Genomic DNA, 19,429 nt, shown 5'->3' with positions numbered 1-19,429 from the left:
CCATGTCTTCCTTCCTTCATCAAAGTCATCACAACGCATCAGCAATTACATTCTCTCATCCTGCCATGTGTATAATTCACAAATTAAATGGCTGCAACAATAAGCTCCATCTAAATGGTCTGGAATTTTTATCCTTAATTTCTTTTCCAAAAATACTAAGGGATTACGATCAGCATATATAATTGTCTCAGATACATTACTGGCAATATAAATGCTGAAATGTTGCAATGCCAGCTCCAAACTTGAGGTCTTCTTCTCGATTGGGGAGTATTTCTTTGCTAATTACTTAATTTTCTGGAAGAAATCACCCAATAGGTCTTTCTATCTTCTTATTGTCTTGCGAGAATACAGCATGGACACCTACGTCACTCATATTGATAGCCACCTTGAATGACTTTGTGTAATTTGGTGTGGCTAACACTAGCACAGTAATTACCACAGCTTTTAGGCTGTCAAATGCTTTCTGACATTGCTCTGTCCACTGAAATTTTCTGCACTTCTTCAACAAGTCTGTCAATAGAGCAGCCACACTGCCTACATTCAGAACAAACTTCCAATAAAAACAACACAATCCCAGGAATCATAATTCTTCCCTCTTCATTGATGGTAATGGGAATCTGTCCAACAACTTTTGTTTTCACATCCCATGGGGCCATCTGTCCATGTTCAATGACTTGGGCTTTTGTAAACTCTCCGTTAGCCAGGTAAATCACCAAGCCAGCGCCCCAATTCTGATAAATGCTCCAAATGTTTCTTCCATGTGTAACTAAAGATTACCAGATCGTCGATGTACCCCACACAATTAGGTAATCCTGAATGATTTTATTGGTTAGTCTTCCAAATGTGGCTGGTGCATTTTTCTACCAAATGACATGAATTTAAACTGGTACAGTCCATACAGCTTCATGAAAGCCAAAATTCCCTTGGCTCTTTCAGGTAAATGTATCTGAGTAAATCTAACTTAAAAATATAAGTTGCTTGTCCCACTTTCTCAATATAGTCTTCCAAACATGGATTAGGATACAAATCAGACTTTATAACTGCATTGACTTTTGTGATAATCTTTTGAACCTGTGCCAACTTTAGAGGGTTAATATGATAGGGATGTTGTTTAATGGAACAGATTTCCTACATTTACATCATGCATTATTAGATTAGTACATCCAAGCTTATTCCTACACATCACCCTGTGTGATTGCAATAATTCTTGCAGGTCATTTCGATATTCTTCTGGAAGGAAACTCAATAATTTATTCCAATTTTTGAAACTTCCTCATTGTCCAATTTAATCCTTTTGCTTTCCTTCCCGATCAAAATGTCTTTTGAACATATTCACAGGACACATTGTGAGAGTTCTTTCTATCTGGCATTCTTATCAAATAATTCATCTCACTCAATTTCCTTTTGATTTAATATTGCCCACTAAACCTTGTTTTTAAAGGTTCACCTATCACTGGGAATAACGCTAACACTTTACATGCATGAGCAAAATTGCAAATTTTTGATTTCTTCTCTGCTTCCTGTTTCATCACATGCTGTGCTACTTTTAAATGCTGTCTAGCCAACTCACCTGCACCATTTAATCCTTCCCTAAAATTTGATACATTGATCAAGTGTATTCCCAATTGCAAAATGTACAAATGAATTCCTTTATCCCAATCCTCTGGATAATCTTGACTATAAGCCCTCAACATTTTTGATGCCACTATTCTAATGTTCCCTGTAATTCTGGATGGTACCTAGTAGATTTGAATTGTTTTATTCTTAAGCTTTCCATGAACTTCCTTGAGTAATTTTGATGTTAAATTTGACCCTTCTGTAGGTAGTCCATATCTAGTTAAAAAAAGAGTAACTCTTCAACAAAAGATAGTAGGAACTGCCAATGCTAGAGAATCTGAGAGAACCAGGTGTAGAGCTGGATGAACACAACAGGCCAAGCAACATCTGAGGAGCAGGAAAGCTGACATTTTGGGTCTGGATCCTTCTTCAGAAATGCTTTTTTGAAGCATGTTTCTTGTCAAAGTTGGCCTCATCTGAACATATGCGAAAAAGACGGAGGAACTGAGAGAATGGGATGGCGTCTTTACAGGAAGTGGGGTGTGGGGATGTATAGTCCAGGTCGCTGTGGGAATCAGTGGGTTTACAGCGGATATTAGTGGCCAGTCTATCCCCAGAAATGGAAACAAAAATATCGAGGAAGGGAAGGGATGAGAGAGGGAAGCAGCAACAATGATATCATTGATGTATTGGAGAAAGATTTGGTGGGGGCAGGAATAGGACTGGAACAACGAATGTTCCACATACCGCACGAAGAGACAGGCATAACTAGGGCCCACGTGGGTACCCATGGCAACCCCTCTTACCTGAAGAAAATGAGAGGAGTCTGCATATAAACTGACGTTTTCCCAGCCACTATCAGTTCTGAGGAAGGGTCACCGGACCTGAAACGTTAACTCTATTTTTACTTTCACAAATGCTGCTGAGCTTTACCAGCAACTTTGTTTTTGTTCAACTCCAACCTCAACTTGTTTTCCAATTCTGAAAGCTTTGCCCTGGTAACTTTCTATAAAACATGTGAAGTGACATCTTCCACTCCAGGAAGCTTTTAGTGACTGAAACAGCCATTACTACACAAAGCACATCCTGTTTAAACTAACCGAATACAAACTCACTGCCTTTGAGTCTAATAATCCTAGACCTAACCTGGAACTAGAGATTTTAATCCAGACAAGAGCCCCAATTTGTTATGAATCAGACCAAGCTCTCTCAAAATATGTTAAGAGGATAGTCTAGACCCTAATTTTTTTCTTTTTGTAAAGGTAAGTGTAAGGCATTGCATTCCGGTTGCAATTCAATTGGTCAAACTATTTGATTTTAAACAAAACACACTTTATTGTTACACTATATTTGTAATACAGACAAAATACAAATGAAAGAATTATCTTAATTGTAACGCAATCAAAACGCTTAACATATATATTGACTGCTACTAATTAATTGTTGAAATATAGTAGCCCATAAACACACCCTTGGAAAAGGCAAATTCAGTAAAATAGATTACCTCACGTACAATTCTAGCAGCAAGATAACTCCAGCTTTTAGGTGTCTCACCCTTCTTCATTAAAAAACCAGGACAAATACATCTCTTAAAGTCATTGTATCGTCATATAGGCAATTAGGTCTGGTTTAGTTTGGGAAACTTGGTGGGCATTGGTGATTTGGACCAAGGGGTCTGTTTCCGTGCTGTATGACTCTATAAGTACAGGAGCAGGAATGTCTTGCTGCAATTTCACTTGGAGTATTGTGTGCAGTTCTGGTCTCCTTATCTGAAAAAAGATATTCTAGCTAATGAGGGAATGTAGCGAAGATTTACCAGACTAATTCCTGTGATGGCAGACTGATGTATGAAGAGAGACTGGATCGGTTAGGATTATCTTCACTGGAGTTTAGAAGAATGAGGAGGGGATCTCACAGGGCTAAGCAGGGTAAACATAGGAGAGATGTTACCAATGACCAGAGAGTCCAGAACCAAAGGTCATAACACAAGGATAAGGGGGAAGCAATTTAGGACTTAGATGAGGTGAAACTTCTTCACCCAGAGAGTGGTGAACAATTGGAATTCACTATCATAGAATGCAGTTGAGGCCAAAACATTGAACAGTTTCAAGGAGTTAGATACAGTTGTCAGGGCTAAAGAGAACATAGAACATTACAGCACAGTACAGGCCCTTCGGCCCTCAACATTGTGCCGACCTGTCATACCGATCTCAAGCCCATCTAACCTACACTATTCCGTGTACGTCCATATGCTTGTCCAAGAGGTCGAAGGGATGGGGAAAAAGCAAGAACAGGGTCCTGAGTTGGATGATCAGCCATGACCATACTGAATGGTAAGGCAAGCTTGAAAGGCCAAACAGTCTATACCACTCATATGACTCTTTCTCTCATGAATGTGATTGTTTCAAGTTCCTGAAGTTTCTACTACTATTGAAGTTGTAGAAACATAGATACAGGATATGAGTTTGGCCCTTCATGTCTGCCCCATTGTTCAGTAAGATCATGGCTGATTGAGTTCCGGTCTCATCTCTACTTTCCTCTCTGCCACCATAATCTTCAAAACCAATGTCCATCTGGAATCTAATTGAGCCTTGAATAAATTTGCTGACCCAATAAATTTGTTCACTGGGGAAGAACTTCCTATAAAGTAACAGCACTTCAAGAAAAAAATCTTCCTCTTCTAAACTGTTATATAGTTTTAAGTCTTCCCCACAAGAGGAAACATCCTCCTAGTATCCATCCTGTCAATACCCTCACGATCTTGTATGTTTCCAAAAAAAATTTCATTCTATACTGGTACAAATTAGCTTTACCTGTGCAATTTTTCTTCATAAGATAATTCCCTTCTTCCCAGGAGTGATTTGTGTGAATATTCTCCGAACTGTTTCTAACACAGTTGCATTATTTTTAAAATAAGTAAACTGAAACTACACAGTTTTCCAGGTGGGATCTCACTGATACTGTAGTAAAGTTTCCTGACCTACTCCTTTGAGATTTAATTTACCAGGACACAGATTCCCTTTTTTCGACTCTCTCTGTCAAAGATGACAAGTTCACACTTTCCCACAGTGTGCCAGAAGTTTGCCAGCTTACTTAAACCTACCCATATTCTTTTATGGACTCAGCTCCTCTTGACAATTAATTTTCATACCTATCTTGGTGTTATCAGCAATATGAGTTAGAATGCATTTGTTTCCTTTATCAACACATTGCCATAAAAAGTAAATGGTTGGGGCCTCAGGACTGACTCCTGTAGCCTTCCAATTGATTCAGTTTGTAAATTCAAAAATGATGACTCATTTATCCCCACTCTCTGCTTCCTGTTTGTGAGCCGCTCTTTTCTCTTTGCTGATATATCACCCTCTATACCATTCAGTGTGGCACCTTATCAAGTACCTTCATCCAGATATACAGGTTCACCTTTATTAGCTTGATTGTTACTCCATCAAATACTTCTCATGAATTAGTCAAATATGATTTTTCTTTCCTAAGTCTACAAATACATTTCCTGAGCACATTATGATTTTCTAAATATCCTGCAACAACCTCCTTAATGGATTCCAGCAAATTCCATGGTACAGATGTTAGATTAATGAGCCTATATTCTTCTCCCTCCTTTCTGAATAAAGATTGTTATATTGGCTATTTACCAATCCCCTGGGACCCTATCAGAATCTAAGAGGTTTGGCAAAATTATAACCAAGACCTCTCCTAACTCAGCAGCCACCTCCTTTAGACCCTGATATGCAGACCATTTGGTCCTGGGGTTTTGGCAACGTTTCAGTATTTTCCCAATATCTTTCCCCACTGATGGTTATTGTTTCCAGATTTTAATGTTCTTCTTTGGGAAGTTTCCTAATTCTTCTACCATGAAGATAAACAAAAAAAAAATTGTTCAACATTTCTGGCAGTCTTGATCTCTAAAAGACCAGAAAGAAAGTGTGCTCAAAATCTCAGGGGAGGCAATGACATGGTGGTATTATCACTGGCCTAGTAATCAAGAGATCCAAGTAGGGTTTTGGGAGCCTGGGTTCATATTCCACTGTGGCACCGTGAAATATTAATGTTAAAAGCCCAGCTGGCTCTCTAATGCATTTAGGGAAAGAAAATTGCAATCTTTACCCAATCTGGCCAACATATGACTTCAGACCTACAGTGAAATGGTTGACTTGTAACTCTCTTTGAAATGGCCTGAAAGTGCTGTCAGTTCAAGGGCATCTTGGGATAAGCAACAAATGCTGCCACAACCACTGATACCCACAGTCTATGAATAAATAGAAAAAACCCACAAGAATGTATCCAGAGGTGGGAAATTCCAATGGAAGGTGTCATCAACAATGCTATCAAGCAACATCTGCTCAGTGACACCCAATGGACCTGAACACACAGATCTCTGTGCATCAATTTTCCCCTGAACTTTCCAATTTACCGTATAGTTTGCTCTTGAATTGGATCTTCCAAAATGCATCACCTCGCATTTGCCTGGATTGAACTCCATCTGTCATTTCACCGCCCATCTCTCCAATCTATCTATACTCTGCTGCATTCTCCAACAGTCCCCTTCAATATCTGCTACTTCACCAATCCTAGTGCCATGTGCAAACCTGCTAATCAGACATCTATACCTTCCTTCAGATCATTTATGTATATCACAAAAAATAGTGGTCCCAACACGGATTCCTGTGGAACACCACTGGTCACACTTCTCCATTTTGAGAAACTCCCTTCCACTACAACTCTCTGTCTCCTGTTGCCCAGCCAGTTCTCTGTCCATCTAGCTAGTACACCCTGGACCCCATGCAACTTCACTTTCTTCATCAGCCTGCCATGGGGAATCTTATCAAACGCCTTACTGAAGCCCATGGATATGACATCTACAGCCCTTCCTTCGTCTATCAACTTTGTCACTTCCTCAAAGAATTCTATCAAGTTTGTAAGACATCACTTCATCAAAGAATTCTACCGAGTTGGTATCTTAGGATGTTAAAGGATGTAATGATTAAGATAGTGGATGTACTCATTGCAACCTTCGAGGAATCCTTAGATTTTGGAAAAGTTCCAGAGGTTTGGAAAATTGTCAATGGTTGCTTTCTAAGAGCCCATGGTGTTGAGGGTGGTATATTATGATGCATGGAGGATTGGCTAACTCATTGAAGGCAAAGTTGGGATATGGGGGACATTTTCAGCATGGCAACCTGTAATAAGTGGAGTGTTAGAGAGATCAGTGCTGAGGCCACAATTACTTATTTGCAGTGTTATACAATTCTACGCAATGCCCCATCACAGATGAAGGAAGACGCTGCCAAATTGAGATCCCCAGTGATTAACCAGAAGCATACAGGTACAAAAGAAAAACAGTAAAATGTTTCAAAAACAAATGCCACATTAGAAAGGGTTTCAGAGATAGTAGGAACTGCAGATGCTGGAGAATCTGAGATAATAAGGTGTAGATCTAGATGAACACAACAGGCCAAGCAGCATCAGAGGAGCAGGAAAGCTAGACCTTCTTGGTCTAGGCCCGAAACGTCAGCTTTCCTGCTCCTCTGATGCTGCTTGGCCTGCTGTGTTCATCCAGCTCTACACCTTGTTATGCGCATTAGAAAGCTTAGTACGAATATAGGACAAAGTGAAAAAAGGGAGGAATTAGAAGAACAGAATATAGAGCAACATTGACTGGTAAAACCAAGAAAAATCAATACTTAGTAAAGTACCATAGTCCCAACAGAGCTACTCTCTCATCAGAGAGAGACAATTGGTGGTTATTTAATCGGAGGGTCACCATGCGTCAGGCAAGGAGAGGTTGAGAAGGTAACCTCAGCCAGGGTGGGAACTGAGCCCACATTGTGGGCATCACTCTACATTACAAACCCACCACCTAGCCAATGGAGCTAACCAACTCCCTATCAGTACATTAAGGCCAGAAGAATGACTAAGGGTTGGGCCTATCATTGATGCACGATGTAACTTGTGCTTGGTACAGATGTCAGCAGGGATTTTGTTGTGTATTTTGTCTGTCTTCACACAGCATAGGGATGAAGATGACATTCTAGTCAAAAGAGAGTGAAATATTAAATAAAATATGCATTTGGGAAGGAAAGTACTGGAGGGTCTGACCTTCCAGAAGGGGGACAAATCATCAGGGTCAGATGCATTGTCTCTTAGGCTATTAACACCAACAGAAGCTCAGAATAAAATAGCAGATGCTCTGAGGATCATTTTCCAATTTGCACAAAATAGAGGTGAGGTACCAAAGGACTGGAGATCGACAAATATTGTTTCATTATTCAAAACATGTGAGGTACAAGCCAAATAATTACAAACCAGTCAGTCTGAACCTTGGTGAAGTATGAACGTGATGTTCCAATTCTGAGGAAGGGTCACTCAACCTAAAACGTTAACTCTGATTTCTCTACCCAGATGCTGCCAGACCTGCTGAGCTTTTCCAGCAACTTCTGATCTTGTTTACAGATTAACATAGAAAATTACAGCACAGTACAGGCCCTTCGGCCCTCGATGTTGTGCCGACCTGTCATACCGATCTAAAACCCATCTAACCTACACTATTCCATGTACGTCCACATGCTTATCCAATGACGACTTAAATGTATCTAAAGTTGGTGAATCTACTACCGTTGCAGGCAAAGCGTTCCATTCCCTTACTACTCTGAGTAAAGAAACCACCTTGGACATTCATCAGTGATTGCCAGCATGGTTTTAGGGGAAAGTCAAATCAAGTTTAATTGAATTTCTAAGGAATTAAAAGGATGATGGATGATGATTGTAGAGCAGGTTTATCTCTATGGATTTCAGTAAGGCATTCAACAAGGTCCCACTTAGCAGATAGGTCAGAAAAATTAAACAGAATGAGATATAGGGCGATATAGTGAGTTGGATCCAAAATTGATTCAGTGACAGGGATCAAAGGGTGATGTGGAAAGGTTGTTTCACCTTATGGGAAAGTCTAGGATGACAGGGCATAAACTCAGAATAAGAGGTCACCTATTCAAGCCGAAGGAAAAATTTCTTCTTATAAGGAACTGAACCTGTGGAATGCTTTATCACAGAGGGCTATGGAGGCTGAATCATTTAGTGTATTCAAGGCCAAGATGGACTGTTTTTTAATCAAAGGAATTAAACGTTATGTGGTAAAGGCAGGAAAGTGGAGTTGAGGAACAATCACATTGCAGTGTGAAGCAGACTGGATGAACTGAATGGCTTACTTTTTTTGTGGGCATCACTGGGTCAGCCTGCTCCCCCATCTCTTAGACAATAGTTGTCAGATGTTTTTTGTGAACAGAATAGGACCTCCAGTTGTGTTCCAAAGGCATGATTAGAAAGTTCACAGATGACACAAACTTGGCTAGGAAGTCAAGAGCAAAGAGGTTGCTGTCCACTGCAGGATGATATCAAAGGTTAAGTTGAATGGTTGGAGAAGTGGTAAATGGGATTCAATGCAGAGAAGTGGGAGGTCGTGCATTTGGGGGAAGGCAAACAGAATAAAGGAATAATCTTGAGAAAGCAGAGCTAACATCGAGTCTGAACTCAAAACATTAACTCTGCTTTCTCCCCACAAATACTACCAGACCTGCTGAGTTTTGCCAACAATTTCTGTGATTGTTTCAGATCTCTAGGAACTGCAGCTCTTTGTTTCATACTATTATAATAATAATAAATGGATGTTGAGGGGGGTACAGAAAGTGAGACCTAGGAGTGAATTTCCACAGGTCCCTGAAGGTGGCAGGATGATAGAGAAGGTGGTTAAAAATAGGTTCTATTCCAGAATCCATTCTTAAGTCAGAATACAACATAAACAATATAAAGAAGTCATTCATAAGTGATAGGAAATGTTTATATGTCACAGATTTGAAATTACACTCTTGTGCGAGATTGCATTTGTAAGTACATATTTGTAAATTGAAAATTTGTAAGTTGGGGGCCCCCTGGGAGAACACAATTGCTCTAGGGACAGTAAAAAAGGAATTTATAAGAATATTGTCAGATCTTGAACATTGCAGCGATGAGCAAAGATCGGATAGGTTAACATTATTATCCATAGAACAGAGAAGGCTAAGGGATAACTCAATTGAGATATACAAAATAATGAAGGCCTTGGGGTACAATGGACAGTGAAGACCTGTTTCCTTTCATGAGGAAGTTAAACACTGGGGACACAAATTTAGGGTGATTGGTAGAAGGATTGCAGCAGACATGAGGAGGATATTTCACCCAGGGGTGATGACCAAGATGCCTGGTTACATGTAGCAGGCCATACCATTTTTTTTGTTTTTAAAACATTCATTGGATAAGAGCATGGCTGGTTAGGCCAATATTTATGGTCCATCCCTAATTGCCCAGAGGACAGTTAAGAGTCAACCACATTGCTGTGGGACCAAAGTCACATTGAGGCCAGTTTCCTTCCCTAAAGGACATTAGTGAGCCAGATGGGGTTTTACAACAATTGACATGATCAGCATTTAGATTTTTATTCAATTCAAATTCCACTAACTGCTGTGGCAGGACTTGAATCCAGATCCTCAGAATATTACCCAAGTTTCTGGATTTACAATCCACTGACAATACCACTAGGCTGTTGCCTCCCTAGGCTGTTGGATGTTGCCAACATCGTCTACAGTTTTGACATGTTTCCAGAGGATTTGCGAAGAAATAAAACTAATGGGAATATTGGATGATGTTCCTGGAATTCACTGCTCAGGTGTGTGAGGCAGAAACTGCCATCACACTTAAAGGAATCAGGATGTACCTGAAATGCTGTAACATGCAAAGCTAAGAACAACATTCTGAAAAACAGGATTAGAATGCGTGGCTAGTTTATGACAGCTTGCTTGAATGCCCTCTTTCTGAGATTTGTCTTTTTCTATGGCAAGTCTTTTCTTTCAGCTTGATACAATCCTTAACTTCCTTAGTTACAGAATGATGACACATCACAGAATCTCTCTCAATGGAGCATATCTGTGAGAATTATGAAATATCTTCCTACCGCTTCCCTAATCTCTCACCTTGTAGCTTGTTTGTTCAGTCCACCTGAGGCAACGTTTAACAAGGCAAAGTTTTGGTACCAATTTTGAAGGGAAATACAGACAGGATTGCTCTCAGCTCATTGCTGAACAGCAAATAGAATTTGGTATTGAAACATGCGCACCAACTGTAGTAAACGAGAGGTGCAAGAGAGCTACTGGAAATACTCACATGGGGGAAAGAGGGGGAAGGAAAAGGAACTCTATTCTTATCCCCCAAGGTACTATTCAGCTCTGCTATGGCTAGGAAAAGTTGGTCCATCAGACGTACCTCTCTTGGGCTTACTGTCCAGTGAGAGGCAATACTGCGATCCTATACATCACACAGCTCTGTCCAGTGGAATTTTAATTGTGGGGACCACCATTAGTCCCTGATTTCTGTGCCACTACTTTGATAGTTCCTTCAGCTGTAATGAATTTTCAGACAGTGGAAGAATCTCTTTGATGGCATCCCTCTGACAGAAAGACCAGCTCCCGTATTAGGAGTTAAGTCACAGGATATTGTAAACAATCATTATTCAAGCCACCATGGTGGAAACACTTGGTTTATCATGATTACTGCTATTTCAGGTTCTTTTACTGTTTCTCACTAATCAAATGAAGTTTGCCAAAGCTTGCCAAATATTTCTTCAAGCAAACTTAATTCAAGCAATAACTGCAGAATGAAATGGATATAACAAAAGGTGATGATAGATTGTAACTTTATGTTTTACAGTACAAAAATAAAATACTTAAGCACATTCATGATGGGCCCCTTAAATAACTAATTCACTGACAGTAACAAATACACAGCCCTAGAGATTATCTTCTAGACAATGTCTTCAGCTGATTTCAACCATCGCAATCTGACAGTCCATCGAAGTGTCACGCACCTCATGCCTTGTACTTCTCTCTTCCCTTTTCACTGATTACACAAATATGCTGCAAGGGAAAATAAGTCATGTCAATGCAGCAAGGAGTAAATGCTGAGACTGTTCCAGTGTCCAGTTTATATCAAAAACCTGAAATCAGATGTAAACGTAGTCAAGTGGAGCAAGCTCTACAGGAGTAAAAGCAGACAAATTCCACCAATGGAAACATAACATCAGCTTTCCCTGATAGCTGCTGGCTTTTCGGGCCTAGACCCTTCTTCAGAGATGAAGGAGGGTCTTGGCCCGAAACATCAGCTTTCCCGCTCCTCTGCTGCTGCTTGGCCTGCTGTGTTCATCCAGCTCTACAACCTGTTATCTCAGATTCTCCAGCATCTGCGGTTCCTACTATCTCTGAAACAGCTATCAGAGTCAGCATGGATTTATGTAGGGTAAGTTGTTTTTGTCTAATTTGTTAGAGATTTCTTTGAAGATGTAGCAAGCAAAGTGGATAACGGGGTACCATAGATATTGTATGTCTAGACTTCCAGCAGGCACTTGATAAACAGCAACACAAAAGATTAATTTTCTTTTTCTTGTTCGTTCACGGGATGAGGGTGCATCTGGCTAGCCAGCATTTATGGCCCATCCCTAGTTGCTCAGAGAACAGTTGAGAGTCAAACACATTGCTGTGGGTCTGGAGTCTCATGTAGGCCAGATCAGGTAAAGATGGCTGTTTCCTTCCCCAAAGGACATGAGTGAACCAGATGGGTTTTACCAACAATCAACAATGGATTCATGGTCATCAGATTCTTAAGTCCACTATCTGCCGTGGCAGGATTTGAACCGAGTCCCCAGAACATCAGTGGGGTCTCTGGATTAACAGTCCAGCAATAATACCACAAGGCCATTGCCTCCCCTGTGAGGCGCGGCGACGCAAGGCAACACAAGGCAAGATGGCTTGGGGTTTGGGGGGAGATTTATTAACATAGATAGAGGATTGGATAACCAACAGAAAGTGGAAGGTTCGGATGAACGGGTCTTTTTCTGGTTGACAAGATGCAGCTAGTGGGCTGCCACAGGGTTTGCCCTTTGCCCCAACTAATTGCAATCAATGTTAATTACTTGAGTGCAGGGTTAGAAATATGACAGCCAAATTTGCAGATGACATTCAACTGGGGAGGGAGTGGGGTGAAGTATACGTTGCAATGAAACATATAGAAATTTACAAATAGATAGGCATAGGTTAGGTGAATAGGCCAAAATTTAGCAAATGCAATTTAATGTCAGTAAGTGTGAGGTTATCCATTTTGGTCGCAGGAAGAGAAGACTACTTATTCTCTAAATGGAGAGAAACTCCAAAGTGCTTCCCTGGAGGGGGATCTGGGTGTTCTCATGCATGAATCGTAGAAAATTAGTAGAGAGGTACAGCAGGTAATAAGTAAGACAATTGGAATTTTGGTATTTATTGCTAAAACAAAAAAAATCGCAGTATACAACTGTGTTGCTGCAACTTTACAAGATGTCAAAAACCACACCCGGAGCACTGTGCACAGTTTTGGTCCCTTTACTTGAGAGATGTAGTTGTATCGCTTTCCAGAATATGGTAGGTGAGCCTGCAGCAAGGATAGGTACCTGGGACTTTGATGTTGTGGCCATTTCGGAGACATGGATAGAGCACAGTCAGGAATAGATGTTGCAGGTTCCAGGGTTTAGACCCTTCATTAAGATCCGGGGGAGGAGGAGGAGTGTGGCTTTGTTAGTCAAGGACAGTATAACGGTGGCTGAAAGAATTTTTGCCGAGGACTCATCTACTGAGGTGGTATGGGCTGACGTCAGAAACAGGAGAGGACAGGTCACACTGCTGGGAGTTTTTTCATAGGCCTCCACAAAGTTCCAGGGATGTGGAGGACAGGATTGGCAAAATGATTCCGGGCAGGAGTGAAAGGAACAGGGTGGTCATTATGGGAGACTTTGACTTCCCCAACACTGACTGGGAATGCTAAAACTCTAGTACATTGGATGGATCAATTGTTGTCCAACATGTGCAGGAGGGTTTCCTGACACAGTGTGTCGAAGGGTGGACAAGAGGGGAGGCCACACTGGATCTGGTACTTGGTAATGAACCAGGCCAGGTGTTTGATTTAGTGGTAGGTGAGCACTTTGGAGACAGTGACCATAATTTGGTTATGTTTACTTGAGCAATGGAAAGGGTTAGGAACATGGCACAGAGCAAGAGTTATAGATGGGGGAAGGGTAATTATAATGCGATTAGGCAAGACTTAGGAGGCATAGAATGGGTTAGCGAAACGCAGGGGATGGGGGACAATCAAAATGTGGAGCTGGTTTAAGGAACAAGTATTGCGTATTTCCCTGTCAGGCAGGAAGGAAGTGATAAGGTAAAGGAACCATGGTTTACGAAAGAAATTGTATCTCTTGATAAGCGGAAGAGGGAGGCTTATGTGCCGATGAGGCGATGGAGAGTTACAGATTAGCTAGGAAGGGTTTAAAGAGAATGTTAAGAACAGCAAGGAGGGGACATGAGCAGACATTAGCAGGTAGAATAAAGGAGAACCCTAAAGTTTTCTATAGGTATGTGAGGAATAAGAGGCTGATTGGGGTAGGAACAGGGCCAGTCAAAGACAGAAGTGGGAAGTTGTGTGTGGAGATCGGAGAGGTGCTAAATGAATATTTCTCATCTGTTTTCGCTCAGGAAAAGGAGAATATTGTAGAGGAGAAGACTGAGTTACGGGCTGCTAGAATTGAAAGGATTGAGGTTAGTAAGGAGGAGGTGTCATCAATTCTAGAAGGTGTGAAGGTAGATAAATCCCCTGGGCTGGATGGGATTTTTCCGAAGATTGTCTGGGACGCTAGGGAGGAGGTGGCGGAGCCTGTGGCCTTGATCTTTGAGTCCTCATTGTCTACTGGTTTAGTACCAGAGGACTAGAGGATTGCAAATGTTGTGCCCTTGATCAAGAAGGGCAGTAGAGATGACCCAGGTAATTATAGACCTGTGACCCTTACGTCTGTTGTAGGAAAAATTTTGGAAAAGATTATGAGAGATAGGATCTATAATCATCTAGCAAGCAACAATTTGATTGGAGATGGTCAACAGAGATTCGTCAAGGGCAGGTAGTGTCTCACAAACCTCTGAGTTTTTTGAGAAGGTGACCAAACATGTGGATCAGGGAAGGGCAGTTGACATGGTGTACATGGACTTCAGTAAAGCCTTTGATAAGGTTCCACATGGTAGGCTATTGGAGAAAATACAGAGGCGCAGGACTGAGAGAGATTTAGCAGTTTGGATTAGAAACTGGCTTTCTGTAAGGCGGCAACGAGTGACGGTTGATGGAAAATATTCAGCCTGGAGTCCGGTTACTAGTGGTGTGCCTCAAGGATCTGTTTTGGTACCACTGCTGTTTATCATTTTTATAAATGACTTGGGCGCAGGCATAGGTGGATGGGTTAGTAAGTTTGCAGATGACACTAAAGTGGGTGGAGTGGTGGACAGTGTGGAAGAATGTTGCAGGGAGACTTGGATAAACTGCAGAATTGGGCTGAAAGGTGGCAAATGGAGTTCAATGCGGATATATGTGAGGTGATTCACTTTGGGAAGAATAATAGCAAGGTAGAATACTGGGTCAATGGAAAGATTCTTGGTAGTGTAGATGTGCAGAGGGATCTTGGTGTCCATGTACATAGATCCCTAAAAGTTGACACCCAGGTTGATAGTGCTGTTAAAAAGGCTTACGGTGTGTTAGGTTTTATTGGTAGAGGGATTGAGTTCCGGAGCAGCGACGTCATGCTGCAACTGTACAAAAGGCTAGAGCAGCCTCATTTGGAATATCGCGTGCAGTTCTGGTCGCCCCATTATAAGAAGGATGTGGAAGCATTGGAAAAGGTGCAGAGGAGAGTTATCAGGATATTGCTTGGTTTAGAGCGAAGGCCTTATGAAGAAAGGCTGAGGGACTTGGGTCTGTTCTCATTGGAGAGAAGAAATCTAAGAGGGGATTTAAGAGAGATATACAAGATGATTAGAGGATTAGATAGGGTGGGCAGAGTCTTTTTCCAAGGATGATGATGTCAGCTTGTACAAGGGGGGATAGCTACAAATTGAGGGGTGATAGATTTAAGACAGATGTCAGAGGCAGGTTCTTTACTCAGAGTGGTAAGGGTGTGGAACGCCCTGCCTGCCAACGTAGTTAACTCAGCCACATTAGGGGCATTTAAACAGTCCTTGGATAAGCATATGGATGACGATGGGATAGCGAAGGGGGATGGGCTTTGATTTGTTCACAGGTCAGCGCAACATCGAGGGCTGAAGGGCCTGTTCTGCGCTGTATTGTTCTATGTTCTATTAGGTGCAGTTCAGAGGATGTTAGATTACTTCCAGAGTTGAAAGATTGATCTTATGAAGAGAGGCTGAGCAGTTTAGGCCTTTAGTTACTAAAGTTTAGAAGAACGAAAAGAATTCTAATTGTGGTAAATAAGATGATAAAGGGGATTGTTAAGGTAGGTGTAGAGAGAATGTTTCCTTTTGTGGGACAATCTAGAATAACAGGCAATTGTTTTAGCCTAAGTGGTAACAGATTTAAGACAGAGATAAAGAAGAAATTATTTCTCTCAAAGGGTCACAAACCTGTGGAATTCACTTCCCCATAGCGCAGTGGATGCTGGGATAGAGTAAATTTAAAGGAGGAAATAGGCAGATTTTTAATTAGTAAAGGGTTGCAGGTTTGCGGACTTGAGGTCATGACAAGATAACCCATGACAGTATTAGGTGACAGAACAGGTTTGAGGGGCTGAGTGGCTACTCCTGCTTCTAATATTTTAACTGCAGTCAGCATAATGCAATACAAGCCTGAGAAAGCTTTGATCAGGGTTCCACTCATGCCCACCTCGAGCACAAGGTCCTGTCCTGGTCACTGAAATGTGGGGGAGATTACAAAGCTAAAACAGAGCAGTCAGGAGCTACATGGCTGGTTCCTTATATCAGAATCTGAGTTACAAATAACATTTAAAAGGCATCTGGATGGGTAATTGAATAGGAAGGGTTTAGTTGGATATGGATTAGATGCTGGCAAATGGAGCTACGTCAGACTGGAATGTCTGGTTGGTGTGGACGAGTCGGACTGAAGGGTCTGTTTCCCTGCTGTACAACTATGATTAAAAAATATTTCTTCACAAAAAGAGGGAAGAACACTTGGTATTCCAAAATTCCAGGAAGGCAAATGCAAATCCAGGATTCTTTTAAACAATTCAAGGGATCTCTGGGAGGATGGATACAGACAGGTCGAATGGTCATACTCAGCACTGACTAATTTAGGATTTGTGAGATTAATTAATGGAGATTTCCTTCTGTAAGTAGCAAAAGGTCAGAAGATGGTAATTCTGATCTCAATGGAGTGCAGCTAAATCAGCTTTAGAATCGCTGATATGTTCCCAAACAGGTGAAAACCAGAAAGAAACAGAAGCTACCTGGATCAGCCCCGCATACTGCAACAAAGGTAACAGCCTTGAATATTCTTCACAGAAAAACATTAGCACAAGGAGACACTCAGCCAAAAACATCTCAGGACAGAGTACAGTACCAACTTCTGTGAAACTGATTTCTGAATGAGTCACTCAAAAAAGGCTGGATTAGTGCAGGACAACCAGCACCCAACTAGGGACTAACCTAACTAGCAATGTGTCTGGGTCACTGCTTAGGACACAATGCAAGAATTTAGCGATGGTAATTGGTGGGCGGTGGATGGGAAATATGCAATATTCAAATACAAACTTCAGTTTGAAAACCAATATTCCGTCAAACAAGAAAAATGATTAGAGTTAGGTGCACAAGGTCACAATTTCAAAATTAGCAGATTATACAACATGGAGCACCGAGAGGTTGATAATAATAGACCACAGGAAGATCCAGATTCCTCTGTCCATTCTGCCAGATAAACATGCTTGACGACATTCAATGCAGAGAAATGTGAAGTGATTCATTTCAGTAGGAGGAGCAAGGAAAGGCAATATCAAACAAAGGACACAATTCTAAAGGGGATACAGAAGCAGAAGGACCTAGTGGTGCACAGGAATACGAGAGTAAGCTATTCAGCCCATCGAGCCTGCTCTACCATTCAATGCAATCATGGCTGATCATCCACTTCAGTGCTTTTCCCCTTGCATGATTCCCATACCTCTTTGCACCACTGGCATTTGGAAATCTGTGAATGTCTAAACATGCTCACAGCCCAAATTCACTGACACCAGGACAGGTAGAGAAAATGATTAAAATATGACGCATTATAAACAGAGACATAGGATGCTAAAGCAAGAACATTATAATAAACCTGGATAAGGTTCAGCCTCACTGGAATAATTTGTTCAGATCTGGAAAGACATGAAGGAATTAGAGCCTATGCTTAAAAAAAATCACAAGAATATTTCGTGGGATGAGGGATTCTTGTCACATAGATGGACTACAGCAGCTGGGTTTGTCCTCCTTGAGAAAGCTCGGGTTAGGGAGTGATCGAAGATCAGATTTTCCAAGGATTGGCAATCTCACATGAGCTCTCCTTTCATTCGAATCAGGGTCTCTCAGAAATATGAAGCTGTACTTCCACTCTGACAGTTCTGTTGTAAAGAGGTGCTGTGAACCAAACCCCATTTTCATGGCAGTTATCTGCCATATTCTGCAATTTAAACATCCAGAATCACAGACAGCCACATTGATGCAAGGTTAGGGTGCAGGGAAAGTAGTGTGCCAGGTGATTGGGGGTAGGGTGCCAGGTGGGTAAAGGGTAGAGTGTCAAGGAGTCAAGTAGGTGACGCAGTGTTTGAGGTGGATGGAGAATGAAAAGGGGTCTGGCAAAAGGGGTTGAGCAGGCAGAAGCAGATCAGCTCAAGAGTGAGGGAGGTTGGGGATGAGCTCCTGGGGTTTGAAGGAGCTGTTGGTGTTGGTGCAGAGGGAGGATATCAGGGGCAGAATGGGGCAAGATCAGGTCCGGAGGGAGTGTTCAGTCAGGGTCTGGGAAGAGCAAGGGGTCTGAGAGAGGTGTAGTTGGCCATGTGCTAGGTTTGCACGTGGTCAGTTGAATAGCTACTCAGGAGTTAGACCACATACTTAACAGACTAATTTTTTGGGACGTTCTGAATTAAATGGAGACTCCTTGAGGGCTCCAGAAGGGAAATTGTCCAGTAGAGTTGTCAATTTCCCTGGCAATTCCTTCACAGAGTGCTGCAATGGTGATTCCCCATGCACAGTCCCTACCTATGCTGACGTAGTGACTGGCTGGCCAATGGAAAATCCAGACCTTGCTGTTTGAGGGCACCTAAGTGTTCCATCTCATAAGTCATTAAAAAGCTAATAAGCAAGTGTTGCAAGCAAATAGCAAGGCAGGTGAGATGTTGGCCTTCACTGCAACAGGATTTGAGGACAGGCTGCACAGAGCTTTGTGAAGATCACACCTGGAATACTGCTTACAGTTTTGGTCTTCTCACCCAACGAAGCATATACTTGCAATAGATGGAGTGCCACAGAAGTTCACCAGACTAATCCCTGGGATGGCATGACTGTCTTATGAAGAAAGATTGAGGGCAATGGGCCTGTATTCTCTGATATGAGTGCCTTCATTCAGGATAATGAATCTTTCCAATTCTCTACTCCAAGAGAAGTGGAGGATGAGTCGTTAAATATGTTCAAGTCAGAAATGGATAGATTTCTAAATACTAAAAGTATTGGCAGGTCTGGGGATAGTGAGGAAAAAGTACATTGAGGTAGAAAACCAGCCAGAAACAATGGAAAATGCTCAAGGAGCTAAATAGCCTCGACCTGCTTCTACATTTATAGTTCATATGGCAGATATACTCAAAATGAGAAAGGGTCAGAGTAGATAGGAAGAAACAGTCTCCAGTGGCAGTTGGAAACCAGAAGCCACAGATTTAAGGTGACTTGCACAGTAGTAGGTGACATGGGGAAAAACTAACTGTTGCACGCATTAA

General features: G+C 41.6%; 1 protein-coding gene across 1 annotated transcript in view; it reads right to left on the bottom strand.

Moving 5' to 3' along the window:
* Positions 1–2,890: 2,890 nt before the first annotated feature.
* Positions 2,891–19,429, bottom strand: part of hprt1 (hypoxanthine phosphoribosyltransferase 1) — a 64,209-nt gene continuing 47,670 nt past the window's right edge. The window contains exon 9 of the mRNA XM_048544644.2: positions 2,891–11,513. Within this exon, the coding sequence (XP_048400601.1) occupies positions 11,466–11,513 (48 nt within the window). The 3' untranslated portion in view covers positions 2,891–11,465. The remainder of the gene's footprint in view (positions 11,514–19,429) is intronic.

The sequence above is a fragment of the Stegostoma tigrinum genome, chromosome 15 (genome assembly GCF_030684315.1).
Source record: "Stegostoma tigrinum isolate sSteTig4 chromosome 15, sSteTig4.hap1, whole genome shotgun sequence".
Taxonomy (NCBI): domain Eukaryota; kingdom Metazoa; phylum Chordata; class Chondrichthyes; order Orectolobiformes; family Stegostomatidae; genus Stegostoma; species Stegostoma tigrinum.
The sequence above is the reverse complement of the archived record's forward strand: the minus strand, read 5'-3'. Positions and strand labels throughout refer to the sequence as shown.